The 14,245-nt window shown below is 35.1% G+C and overlaps 1 protein-coding gene across 9 annotated transcripts in view; it reads right to left on the bottom strand.

Annotated features, from left to right (window-relative positions):
• Nucleotides 1–14,245, bottom strand: part of HECTD1 (HECT domain E3 ubiquitin protein ligase 1) — a 62,016-nt gene that overhangs the window by 21,583 nt on the left and 26,188 nt on the right. For 3 of the 9 annotated variants that reach the window (XM_068192983.1, XM_068192977.1, XM_068192979.1), the window contains exons 13-26: nucleotides 12,997–13,219; nucleotides 12,864–12,908; nucleotides 10,252–10,527; nucleotides 10,072–10,148; nucleotides 8,523–8,657; nucleotides 8,155–8,301; nucleotides 7,739–7,833; nucleotides 7,253–7,358; nucleotides 6,189–6,323; nucleotides 5,964–6,103; nucleotides 5,132–5,455; nucleotides 4,546–4,712; nucleotides 4,195–4,371; nucleotides 623–1,459 (exon numbers count right to left, since the gene is read on the bottom strand). In XM_068192983.1, coding sequence (XP_068049084.1) covers nucleotides 623–1,459; nucleotides 4,195–4,371; nucleotides 4,546–4,712; nucleotides 5,132–5,455; nucleotides 5,964–6,103; nucleotides 6,189–6,323; nucleotides 7,253–7,358; nucleotides 7,739–7,833; nucleotides 8,155–8,301; nucleotides 8,523–8,657; nucleotides 10,072–10,148; nucleotides 10,252–10,527; nucleotides 12,864–12,908; nucleotides 12,997–13,219 — 2,884 coding nt within the window. The remainder of the gene's footprint in view (nucleotides 1–622; nucleotides 1,460–4,194; nucleotides 4,372–4,545; nucleotides 4,713–5,131; nucleotides 5,456–5,963; nucleotides 6,104–6,188; nucleotides 6,324–7,252; nucleotides 7,359–7,738; nucleotides 7,834–8,154; nucleotides 8,302–8,522; nucleotides 8,658–10,071; nucleotides 10,149–10,251; nucleotides 10,528–12,863; nucleotides 12,909–12,996; nucleotides 13,220–14,245) is intronic. The other 6 variants (XM_068192980.1, XM_068192981.1, XM_068192984.1 and 3 more) reach the window with 4 other exon arrangements.

Raw genomic sequence — 14,245 nt, 5'->3', positions numbered from 1 at the left:
TTAACTACAAACTTCCTTACATTTACTATGCCTGAACAGTTCATCAATTCTAAGCCTTAATGACCATACATACCATCTCTAGAAAACACACTCAGTATTAGAGTACATTATGTTATGCAGCTTGACAAAATCAGCAATCTGCTAACATTTCATTATACTGTAGTTCTTTTTCCTTTGTACTTTGTTCTTAGCTCCTATGCTCAGACACTTCACAATACGCACAAACTGCCCTTCCTGAGGAAAATGGAAAAATATCAGAGATATGCAAAATCTACACAGATCAGAAGGCCTAAGTGTTTGACATTAGCTACTGTTGCTAGACTTCCATCCTCTTCGTCTAATCAATACTCTCTCCTTAAACATATAATTGACATCCATTTCAATCATCAATTTCAAATTTCTTTCTGTTTGATGGGTACCTGTGATCTGACATTATAGGGCAATGTAACACTTTTCAGCTGACAGGAACTCTGTGAGTCCTTCATGAGTTCTAGAGGCCCATACAAGGTCAAGGCTGCTCTAAGTACATTTCTCTATTAAGCCAACACAATCCAAACTCAAGTATAACAAAAACCAAGGAGACAACAAAATCCTCAACTAAAAATAAAAATAGCTTACTTACTTGCAGTACTCACAACATTTCTTCCCAAAGTATTAGTATTGTTATCACTGCTACTCCGGCTTAAATTCATGTTGTTTGTGGCATTGGTACGTGCTATGTTTGCCACTCTTCGTACAAAGGACTCCAGGCTGGAAGTTTCTCGAGATGATAAGTTCGGAACACTTGCGCTGGAGCTCATGGGTGCCCCAGCAGCCAACAAAGAACTGACTGAGAGTCTGTTACTCGCTGAAGAGCTTAGGGGTCGTTGGGAAGCTGCTTCTTTATTAGTCAGTTCAGAGACTGAACTCACATCAGGAGAGCTTACACTAACAATTCCCATGGATATAGCACTGGACTCCCCAGGAGTACGTATTGAGTTATCAGGACCTAATTTCCTCTCTGCATTTTCGTTTCCCATGTCCGCTGTTAAGGTGCTGGTGCTCGCACTGGAAGATGACCCTATGTCAGCCTGTGGCACGCTATCGGCAGAAGACAGAACAACAATTGGTTCATGGACGTCAGTGCCTGAAACTATATTTTGTTCCAATACACTTTCTGATCTCCGCTCCATTTTGGTCGAACCCAAGCTGATGTCGCTGCTACTTGCCACGCTACACACAGAACTGCTGCTTCCTTTTCTACTTGAGGAGCCTGCAGCAGCAGTCGTCTTGTCTGGACAGTTGTTTTTCACCAAGCTGCTCCATGACTGCGTTGTGCCTGAAACAGTGGATGAAACAGGTTTGGGTGATGCCGCTGAATCAGGGTCGTACCCTGGTGCAAGCTTGAGGTCAAATTTTCCTTCTGCGCCCATACGGTAAGAGTTAGAGCCACCAGCATCCCAGGTGACATCAATCCAGCCTGGAAAGGGACAGGAGTTTGTGAGATCCAGCAGAAAGCAGACAGGAGGCGTGTCAGACAGTAGCTCCACAATGTGGGATCAGCTTCTCATAAGGGCTGTATGTCTGAATCAATGAAATCACTAAGTAACCCTTAACACCAATTAAAAAGGAAGTGCTTAAATCTAAACAATTCAGTATTTTGTAATGTTGTCAATTTAGAGGCTGTTTGTTCTTGCCGCCTTAATCTTCAGGGTCACAGAATCCAGCCAAAAATAAAGTTTCCTTCAGGAAGGGATGTGACCTACTAGAATCTCTCAGTTTTATTAGCATCTATCAAAATTGGATTCTCTAATAGCAAAAATGTATATTAAAATGTATCATAACTTTACTAGCATCTGTCAAGAAGCTGTAATTATTACATGGACATTCAATAACATTTTTCTTGTTGGATGCTTATGGATAAGCATTTTTACCCAACAGATGATATGTCATGAAACTGCTTAGTTTGAGATTTCTTATTCTTAAATTGAAAGAACCAATTTATAGTTACAGAGCTTTTTAGTTCAGTAAGTTCCACATACTCGAACATTCCTTACTCATAAAAAAATCTTATGGCAATCACGTAAGGGCCATATCAAGTAAAATTTCTGGGTTGCAAAGAGAGTATGTTTCATAGAAAAAAACTATCCTGGGACAAGAACAAAACCCCAAAGAGATGCTACTCTTAAGTTCCTATATTAAATTATTATTTTGAGTAGCAAGTTTTTTAACAGCTAAATACAATAAATCTGGAATAATGAGGGTAACATACAAAATTTAGCTAATTAGGACAGAAATGAGGGCAAAATGATTTATTTTTACTTGTCTAAATATGTACCACAACCTGTAAGTCACCTAAAAAATTCCTTCTAATATTTCTCACTGTATCTTAACTGCAACAAATATTAATGTAACTACTTTAATTGAAACACATTTCATCCAAAAATAAAATCTCTAAAGCTTAATTATCTTCTCCAATCTCAAAGTCAAAACAAATATCAGGTTCAGATACATACATATTTTTCATTATTAATATCAAGTAAAATATTCTTTTTATGACTGTCACGTACACCTTCAGCTTTTAACTATTCAAAAATCACCACTTCTAGACTGAAACAGATGATCACAGGCAATTTGCTATTTACAAATAATCACTCTGGAGGAAAAGTAGCTAAAAAAGATAAAGTTTTCAGATATGATAAGCAGACCTCTCATCCCCAAATGAGCAGGTTTAGATCATGTTATTCTCGCATGATTTTATTCCTTCTTCATGAGCTATAGTTGAGTAGCTTCATGTCACTAAACCATTGAAGGGTAAAGTTGTGAAGCGAATCTCAAGTTTTTTTCTTCTATGATTTGCCTTTTTTATCAAACACAAAAAAAGCTCCATACTGTAATTCAACAGTATAATTTTTCCTCTTTATCAATATCTGAACCAGGTATTTTTTTCAAAGCACAACTAAAAACCTGGTTTTGTTTTGTATAGTTCCTTTCCCTAAATTATTAATTACAAGCAGTTTTAAATCTGAACAAGTTTTAAGTACATATTATGTACTCAAAGTTGTACTGCTCCATCATTACAGGTGTAAAACAACATTTGTCTACACTTGTGAACAACAACAAAAAAAGCAAATTAGATGCTATTTTCAAAATTCTATGTGGAAAAAAGCTGTGACAGGAATGAGATGAGTTGGCATCACCATTTGATAAATGAACTTCAATTTTACCTATGGTTAAATGGGTAAGTTTTTACTGGAACACAGGAACAAAATCACTGCTTTGGTAGAATACTACTCACCAACAATACCTAAAGTCTTCAAAGTTATAATGTAGCTATGGATACTGATGCATCTGATAAGAAAAATACATGGATGATGGAAGACTTCCACACAAGCTGTATTGAACAGCTTAAATAAAGTTCAGTTTTAAAAAATTTTAAGGAATTGTACTTTGGAGATTTCTCCATGTTTGAGAGCTGACAACTCAACTAACTAGAAGAAACTCTCAAGTGCAGCTAAAAATGAACCTAAAAGTAGCTGAAGGTGCTTCAGAAACAAGGCCAGCCTTATATACCTCAAAACAGGGGGAAGAGAAGGGAAATGGTGGAAAGCATGTTCACTTGACAAGATCACCACCTCTCCTGGAGCCTCTTCAATAACTTAACTTTCTGAATACTGACTTCCCTGGGTATCGCAGGTTTTTATTTTGCTCCTTAAGTTAATAAATTTTCATGCTTTAACTCAAAAACAAAAACTTGATCCCAAAGAAGCTTGCAAGGTAGGAAAGGTACAGGATATAACAAAAGTCAAGAAAAATATTGCAAATGCTCAGCTAGAAGAAATGAGGAAGGTAATTATAGATTTTGCAGGCCCAAAGCTTAACTTATCAGTTTGCATCACTCACCTTCATATATTTCGTTACAGATGTCTAAATAACAGTTTCATATTTGAATAACAGTTTAATATTTTAATTAACCAAAACTACAGAAAAGTTTTATTTACAGTAAGAATTTTTTCATGTGCTCAAATGGAATTTCACAAATGGACCCCAACATGTTGCTGTAGTATTTTAAGCTTCTTCTCTCCAAAATATTTAAACTTTTATCAACTTTATCAAGGCATTACAAAGGAAGTACTCTAATGCTACCCATTCTGCATGATGTCATCATGCAACATATATGATTCAACAACATAAATTCAGGCAATTCATGCTCACCATTATGCAGTTCTCCTGTAACAGTGCCTTCACCCTGTGGGCTTCCATCCTGATCTCTCCATTTCCAATCAATTCCTCTGATTACACGAGCTCCTGGAACCATGTATTTTAACACCTGAGAACGGACCAGACGTCGCTGCCTTCTCAGATTTGCTTCAGCTTCTTTAGCAGCTTTTCCTAAAAGAAATGTAAATTGGAAATACATGAAAGTACTGAATGGGGAATAATTTTGAGCTTATTTCTAAGAAAATTCAACTGTAAAAGATAACCTCCTTTTCACACTGGTTTGTATAAAGTATGCTCATCATAATTTTAAAAGAGCAAGTAAGATATACATGTTCTTTTTCTTACCCAGCTGATCTTCACATACTCCATTCACAGTGCCATAAAGTTCAAATCCAGACAGGGAGAGGTAGTGTGTTTGCCCACTGGCATTCTTTCCCATCTGTTTTATTCTAACATGTCTCCAACCTTGTTTCTCATCTTTTGGAGGATCTAAAGGCCAGGTTGCTGTAGACCTTTAAGTTTATTAGAAAGGGGTGTTGGTAGGTAACAGGAATAAAAAAAAAAGGCAAAACCAAAAAAACCTTAGTACCAAAGCAAACAAAACCATAACACCGATCATGTATGCATATTGCAAGATATATATACCTATTAACACGAGGGCAAACATCAGATGAGTGTTGGTGTTATGGTTTTGTTAAAAAACAAAATGCAAAATTTACAGTGAGGGAAAAGTACAAATACCATTACGTGAACCACACAGAAAACCTATGAATCACATTTTCTCCAGCCCATCCTTGATAATTTGTATCACTTACCACTTCTTTAGATAGATACATTATTACAAACACAGTACACATTAAATTAGTCTACAGTCAAGTACATTTTTAACTGCACTCAGTTTTATGAAAAGTGATAAAATACACTGACATACCCTGGTTCATTGAGACTACAGTCATCAACATGAGTATACAAAGTAGTCCAGTTCTGTCCATCCTTAGATACCTGGAAAACCCAATTTCTGAGAGCAGATCGTCCGTAACCTCGAGCGTGGCGTAATGTGTAGGCTGATGGTATAACCCAAAGGCCAAGATCTATAGCAAACCAAGCATTCTTATCATCATTTGTGTGACAATTGAGAGCTGAACTGTCACGGCTCAGGATGTCTTCTAAACGACCATAAGGCAGATTTCTTCCTTCTGAGGATGTAACCACTACTAATCCATAGGCTGCTGGATTTACCCACTCATATGCAGTTCTGTATTTAAAAAGAGAAATATACTGTTCAATTATTACTTAAATTAAAAAACTAGTTTGAGCAACATTTGACATTTACTGTAAATTGCACATAACAGCTGAGTTTATCATACACAGAAATTATCAATATAATTTTAAATAATTAGACAACTTTAGATATGTTCCAAACATCACTTTGTTGGTGTTTTTTAAAACACTATAGCAAAGAAAAAAAAACCAAACCCAAACCAACAAAATCAAACAGAACCATGGCAAGCAAAAACAAAGACCCAAGCTTCCCCACTCCATCTTCCTAGGGAAGCATACAAACAAATTTTCAATACAAGGGATTCATATTTTTCTATTATTTAAGGAGATCGAAAAGAAATGTAATTCTATTGATTAAAAGATACCTCCCACTTATAAGAAAATAACAGATTTCATTTCATTATGAATTCTTTGTCCCCATCCTGCCACATGGTTTAGTTTATTGTGTCCAACTTTAAAATATCTAGCTTTGAAAAACTCACTTTGCATTTGTTCCAATCCAGTAAATAATTCCATTTTCATCAAAATCATGTTGATGCCTGAACACAAATGTCTGACCTTCTCGTAGTTTTCGTACAAAAACAAATGAAGCCCTATCAAAGTCGTACCACTGCTTTGCTACCTACATATGAAAGAAAACAAATCAAATATTAAGGAAGCAGAATATAACTATTCCCTGTGAACTCTGTGTGTGGTATGCAGCTCACCATTTTCAGGAGATACTGTTCTAGAGATTCAACAGTTGCCAATGGCTCCATCTTGAGCATTCTACCAGTTCTATCTATTAAAGATGTCTCCCCCGAGGCACGCTCCAAACGAAACCTCAAGCGCCTTGTCAGTATCTGAAAGAAGAGCTAAGCATTAATATAGGCTTTCCTGTTTAGGTTTTGAAATCTTAATAAAAACAGAGTATTTCACTACAACCGTTTTAGTGGCCTATCAAGTATCTTTGTTGCTCTAACTTAAGCCCTATATTTTAATGAAATGTTTTTAAAAGTAATTTCCTAGTACTACCATTTTTCAATTAACCAAACAATTCTTTACTATGACAATGTGTACGGCAATTACACACTCAACTAACATTTTCTCACTTTTCCTATGCCTTTATAGCTTTTATTTGCTGACTAGCAAATACAATAATATAGCAACTGAAAACTATTTTCAAAAATATTGAACAGCAACAGTGGTTTTGCAATGTTTTGCAACTATTTCCTAGACATTTAACATGAAAACAGAAATATTTATACTTTCCTACCCATGTTGCAAAACCCTGAACTGTGCTTTCAAACAGAAAAAAATAAGACTCCACGCAAACTGGAAAAAAAAAAGTAATACTTTTAGCCAAACTGCCAAGTTTCCTGTATAACAAGCTGCTGAGCCTGGAGGCATCATGCATTTCCAATTGAACACAGAGATGTAGACAGGACCCTTGAAAGCGTATCCCCTGTTCTTACTAATAATTGTCTGTAATCACAGTAACATGCCCTTTAACTAGAGGGTATGTTCCTACATAAAGACAATACTTGAAGACAAAAGAAAGAACACATTATCTCTTTAATCAAAATTTACTTTTACCTCACAGTGTTTAAGTGACAGTAGAGGAACAGCCATGCATTTCTGCACTACAGGAAACAGATGCCAAAATTTGGTTGTTCTTTACCTAATTCTACCCACATCTACAAGAACGTGATTCTTGCAAACAAGGTGTGCAACATATAACCTTCAGTTGTGCACGACTCAGTGTGATATGCTGTTATCACTGTACATTTACCTGAAGATTATATGTAGATCCTGGTGTATCATACAAGTGGAGAGGTAGACGTTCAATAGATTCTAACACTGCTATCAACTTCCGAATTAACGCAACTGCCGGACGACTGTGAAAGAGAACAGGTACTATGTCACCACAAAACAAAACAAAGAAAAAAATTCTACACTATCTCAGAAAACAGGACCCCAGCATGCTATTTCTACTGATGCCATCTGTTCTAGTCACATAGTTACAGCACAGTAAGAAAGATACTAATCTGCACAGTGATGAACAAGTCACCTTTATTTTGTCAATAGATATTCTACAGGTTGACTCCTAGAGATAAAAACTTTCCATTGCTATTTCAATATTAGATACTGTCTTTTAAGATCAATTTTCTATTCCATTGAAATGGAAAGAACAGGTACTTTTTCTATAAATTATTTTAAACATACCATACTGCTTCACATTTCAAAGGGGATTTTCCTGGTTTGGTATTATTTTTACCTTTCATCATCCTCATTTTCGCTGAATGCTGTTTTGAAAACATTTATCCTCTCTACCAGTTGACTACAGTCTTGTTTCACATCCAAATCAACGTTCTAGGAGGAAAAAAAAATCAATTACATACAGGCAAAGACATCTATGTAGTCTCACTGAAATCCAAATTTAATCCCAATTTTATATGAAAAACTAATCATCAGCCACTAGACCTGAACAGTTGGTTTATTTTCATTCAAACTAGTCACCTATTGTGATAGCTTATTTTCAATAGGTAGACCAGTAACTGGAACAAGTCTGCCTAATTTTCACCAAGACAGGAAAAAGACAGATTTATAACCAATCTTTTACACTACGGCACATGTCTTAACTTAATTTTTGTTAGGAAGTTTTTCTTTAAATACTTTTGTCTATAAACTCACATTGTTTAAAACCGTCAGCAGCGATTGAACTAAGCCACTACTGCACATTTCATATGGAGAAATAGTATTCTCATCCTTCAACAGTACAATTAAGTTTTCCAGAGCAGTCTTCATTAAATCTCTCCAAGTATTTTCTCCCTCAATGCACTGAAAGACAGAAAGATCATTATCATGAAACCAAGTAATCTGTCCACTTGCTTCAGTGGAAAGATCATGTCCTAGGAAAGTACCTAACTAGGTAATACATGCATTAAAACTCCCCACATCACACACATGCTATGACTCTTCTTCACATCATGACAGGCTAGTCTGACCATTATCTGATTTCCACTGATGTCACACATTAAAAATAAAGGAGATACACTTACCTGCCTGTTTGCATGAAGTTCCCAGGCAGACTCTAACTGTGTTGCTATGTTCCTCAGTGTTACAACTACTCCTCGAGGCATACTTTCAACAGCTTTAAAATGATCATCATACAGATCTCTTGCCATAGTGCGCACCTACAAATGGATTTTGATAATCAGAAGTCAGACCTTACTGCAATGAGACTGTTACTATACTCCCAGATACTGCAACCTTGGTATTTTTTTTTTTAAATCCACAACAGGCAGATAAATAGGGAAGAATAAAAACCCATGTGCATCATGAAATGGCAAAGGTTGTGAAAGGAAAAGGGTACAGGAAAAATAAATGGAAATACACAAAATCTTATTGACAGAAATGAAATTTACCATCATGTAGTAGGTTATAGCATAAAGGGTAGTAGGAAAAGGTATGAATCTCAATCTGTGAACCTTTCTTTTAGAACTCTTTAGTATCATGGATCAGGTAATCGCTTTAGATGTACAATTAAGCAGGTTTAATATGGTTTCTGAATGTTCTGTCAACATTCCTTAAACCAATTCACACTAAGTCCCTATACAACCTCTTTTAATAAGAATTACTCTTTCTACAAAGCATGGTTCACACAAGATACAGATTAAGTAAGTTCTCATTAAACATCTTTCTTTTATAAGAAATTTCCCCCACAATCTTTCCTTTTCATTATCACTCTATGTGCTACAATAATAATACATTACACAACCTTCAGAACTACACAGTGCAATCGCAGGTATAAGAGAGCACTGCCTTTCATTCATCATCCCATCTATTCTCATTCACACACAGTATTTCAACTTTCAATTTAGTGTCACATTTCCTAAGATATATGTCCTAAAATGCTGCAGATAAAAGGTACAGAATATATTGGCTGCACTGTTAGCAATTGCAAGACAGATAAAGACTGAAGATCAGCCTGAGTCCTTGGGGTAAGTGGATCACAAAATGTACTGTTGGTGAGTTTTTTGTAAAGAGCTTAATACTTTATTTCTTGGCTCCTCCTTTTTCCCCTTCATTTTGAGGAGAAAGAAGAATTTTAAAGATATTTAAAATGAGGGTGTTTACTCATTTTGCTTTACTACCACAACTCTTAACAATGCAGACTGTTACTTTCAGCACGCTGTCACAATATCCAGTCTGAAATTAGTACTTAGATGAACAGAAGTATTATATGCCTCTGACACAACTGTAGTATCAATTTTAACATCTTTTCTTGTAGCATAAAGACATAAAGAACAAACCAGAAAACCTAAAGAATTATACAAATGCAAGTCAGGAAGACTGGATTTTCCTACAGTTTAAAAAAAAATCATTTTCCTCTAAAGGAGAACAGAGTTTACTAAGACTTTTGCATAAAATCACTCAAAGAAGTGCTTTGTTCTGATGGATGTTTTCCCATTCAAGCATCACATAAAATTGTATCTAGTTGAAATCAGATATTTTCATCTTCTAAGAGGAAACTACACCTCCCTAAGAATACCGTAACATAAAACAAGCTCAATTAAATTCAGAATATTAAATTTACAGATCACCAACCTTTTGTTTTGTCTTCTCCAGTTTAGATTTCAGTTTTCTTCCTCTTTTACCTGTCCAGCCAGTCACAAATTCTGACCCTGCAACACATATTTTAGGAAAGTTGCATTTTATCATAGCTGTGAAAAGCAACAAATAAAACTAACTCATATACACTTGTTCCTACCTGCACATAACACATACCTACATACTTACCCAAGGAAGTTTCAGCTGTAAACGAATGCTTTGTTCCTCTGTTGGATTCAAACACAAAGCCTGGCAGGTCTTCTTTCAGTAATGTAGCTTGCTGACCATCAGAATTGTGAATAGCAATTTCTCCTTCTTTTAAACAGGTCAGTGACCAGTTTCCTACAGTAAGTTTAGTTGGCCCTGGTGTTGATAAAATTGGCTGGCTTGTAGTAGATGGTTTGACTTGGCTTCGAGCCCTTTGCAACTTCTCAAGGAACTCACTCCTACTTTCTATGTAAAAAGAAACAAATTTGTTTTTTTCCAACAACTGCTTCCATCATTATGTAGAATTTTTTTTCAAGAGCAAAACAACTGTGTACATTCAATGCAAAATTAACTTTGAAATTAAGGGTCTTAAAGTGTCCTAAATTTCAGTGTAGTATATTTCTATACCTAACAGTGATTTATTCTATGATCACATCAAAGCTGCAATGCAACAGTGCAACTCTTTCTGAGAGATGCGATTCAGATGTATTAATACATCATTACAATTATAATAGGGAGATCAAAGAACTTCAGTATAAATTTTTAGTCTTTGAAAAATGGGTCTCAGAATGGTGAGCATGAACTATTCTCAAAAGTGTGTTTTCAGAAATAAGAAATTTTAAAAATATTAGTTTTCATTAAATTATATATTTGTATTTTAATAATTAAAATGCTGAGTACATAACTTTTCAAAAATTCCATTTAAAGTAAAAATGGAAACACCTCATTAAAAATTATTGCTGTATGCCTTTTGCTGCAATGACAAGCTCTAGGCTTTTTAAATATGCCCTTTTTTAATAATACAAAATAATGCAAAAATAAATACGCACTTGAAGCACAACATTCTTTATTGTTTAAATTTCATAGTATATATAGAGAGGGCTTATAAAAATAATTGAGATTTGATATACAAGATGAAAATTCTGTTAATTAAATGTTTTCAGATTTTCATAATTACTTTTTAATAAATTTATTATATAGCACATTACACTGAAAGTACTATATTTCTACATGGTTGGGAATAATTTCAGGATCCCTTGGACAAAATTTTGAGACTTAAAGCTTCAGAATTACCATTAAATTTCAATTTTTGCATTGAATTTTTTTTTTTTTTTCAAAAAATTCAAACAAAACAAGTACAGAGTTAATTTGGAGAGGGGTGAGTACAGACCTTCCAAAATGTTCAGTATATATACTTGACAATCCACCCCAACTTTCATCATGCAATACACACTAACAAATTTCACTACTCAACCCTCTATATTCTTGCCAGCTGTGAAGTTACCAGAAAGTATACCATGAGATTGATCAGTAATGATTTTGGACAGCAGAACATATAGTACAGTTCAGGACTTAAAGATACCATTCTGAGTCTATACTGTACTGTAGTCATTTTAGTTAACAAATATTAATTTTTTAAGTAAAAAAGGCTGCTGCACATGCTCAGAGCTCATGGTTAAAGTTCAGGCAAATTACACTGCAACATCAGCAATCTTAGTAGATGTCTATTTGACTACATATTTCAAGAAGCCTCATTTAATCCTACATTTAGCTCCTTTCCCTCATGATATTCAGACTAGGTATCTTGTTAAAAAACTTTGGATTTATGCAATCTTTTTTGAAAGACTGATTTGAAGTGACATCTTAAATGCTCAATCTGACTTCCTCTAAGTTCTCTTCACTCCAAATTCATCTGAGCTGTCACCATTCCACTCATCTTATACAGAAATAGTCGCATTCCTTTGCCTTGACCATTCAGAAGCAAAAACCAAAAAATTTGGCATCCAGGAAATGCCAAATGAGAATTTAAGAATTCTATGAGAATTTAAGAAATTATCTTCATGAATCTTCTTAAAACTGTATTGTATGAGAAACAAGTATCTCAATGCGGCTTATTTACCTTTAAAGTCTTTAACCTTATTAAAAAGAATGCAAAGACATTTTCTGACCAAAAAAAACAATAAATCTATAAGTGGTTTTCAGCTGTATTATGATCAGAAACATTATATTTGTCTTCTTGCCCCAAACTTGGTGCATGAAGTCATTAGCACTTCATTTCCATCCTGAATCATAATATGTTCTGTTATTTCACTCAATGGCTCATTGAAAACATCATAATATTGCAAAGCATTTTATGCCTGCAGGTTCATAAATGCATGAACTGCTGCAAAAAGAGATGAAACAATAAAAGGAGGGTTGTTTCTGCATCCAGAACAAGTTGTGTATTCTTTACAGAAAATCAGAACCAGCTGTGCATTGCCAGTGCATAAGGTCTGTTCCCTTAGCCTCTCTCCAACAAACAATTAAGACACTGTAATTTGTTTCCCAATCTCGATGAGAAACTTTCCATTACTTTGTCTTCAAACACATGCAAATTCATTCTGCTAGCTAGAAGCAAACAACAAATCACCATTTCAACCTGCTTTTAATGACTGGGGTGAAAAAATTAAGTACGCATGGAGAAGAATCAAAACAAAAAGTTAATACGCTTTTGCTGGCAAGATGTTTACTTAACACAATTCACCAAGAAAGTCAAGTTATAGCCACATGCTATCTGATAAAATGCATCACAATTAACTGACCACCTTCCACCTGTTTACATCCTTTACTATTTAGTAAGCCAATTCCTGCAAAACAAAATAGCTCAAATCAAATTATATAAACAAATGTAACGGTCTCAAAACTTAACCTGGACTGGAATTGCAAAAAGTCTACCTGAACTGTCAGATCCTCCTTCAGGGCTCCCACTGGAATACATTGTGGCCAGCTTTCCATCCAAGATAAATCTGAACCATCCATTACTACCATTAGATAGCTCCAGGGCTGCAGCATCACTCCAGATATACAGGCAGTCCCTTCCCCTAATGATTGACCAGTCTCTCCAGTGGTACGGTTTACCCTGCTGCAGTTCTTTAGCATCCTCCTGTGGTTCATCCTCCTGTAATAACATTGTATTAAGCAACAACAAGAAGCAAAATCTCCAATCCATTTAAAAAAGAGGAAAAAAAAACCCAAACCAACAAAAACACCCCAACACACAAAACCACAGACATTTTTAAAGGAGGACAATTTCTCTCTTTAGGAGAGAAGAATTATTCAAACCAAAATTGTAGGAACTATACTACTTCTGCCTGTAAAACATATCCTTAAAAGTATTATTTAATAGAAAAGGGGCTTCTTAGAAGTTTCCTTTCACATACAGCTTTATCTACTCAACAACAGCAATGGCCTACTGCCAGCAACATCCACCTCTGTTCAAAACTTGAATTGTGGGAAAAGAATCACAAAATGGTTGTGGTTGGAAGAAACTTCTGGAGGCCGTCTAGTCCAAACTCCTGTTCAGGCGGGGCCACATATGAGTGGTTATCTAGGACCATGTCCATATGACTTTTAATATCTAACCACTAAAATAAAAAAACAGTGCCCCTCCAAGAAGCCCCAGACAACCCAAACCCCACAGTAAAAAAGTTTAACTACACACTTAAGATTTAGCTATAAATTTAATTGAACTGGTAACAGAAGGAGTCTGTTATCCATTCAGACCATATGACTGGCAACAAGACTTGGAAACTGATAAATAACTTCAATATGCACTTACAGCTTTCATTAAGCAGAAAACTATTTTCTTTTTTATATATTTAATATATTTGGTAACATTTAAAACATCTCAAACTATTTAATGCATGGACATCAAAAGAGATACACTTCTGACACAAATACCTTAGGAAGAATTCATTTTGTTTACCAATCACTTTCCAAACACTAGGCAAAATCAAGCATCAAATAACTTGATCACAAGAAAGTATGAATAGGAAAACTCAGCAGAGTTTATGCTAACAGAAAATGAAGGTAGAGAAGAAAACCAGTAAAACAAGTGGTATAAAATAAGCATTAATTTAATATCCTAACCCCTTGTCCTGGTCATTTTTGTAACAATGAACATTCTCCTAGAAGTGTCGGCTTT

Source organism: Anomalospiza imberbis, chromosome 6 (assembly GCF_031753505.1).
Source record: "Anomalospiza imberbis isolate Cuckoo-Finch-1a 21T00152 chromosome 6, ASM3175350v1, whole genome shotgun sequence".
Classification (NCBI taxonomy): domain Eukaryota; kingdom Metazoa; phylum Chordata; class Aves; order Passeriformes; family Viduidae; genus Anomalospiza; species Anomalospiza imberbis.
Note: the sequence above shows the minus strand (reverse complement) of the source record. Positions and strands in the feature narration are given on the sequence as shown.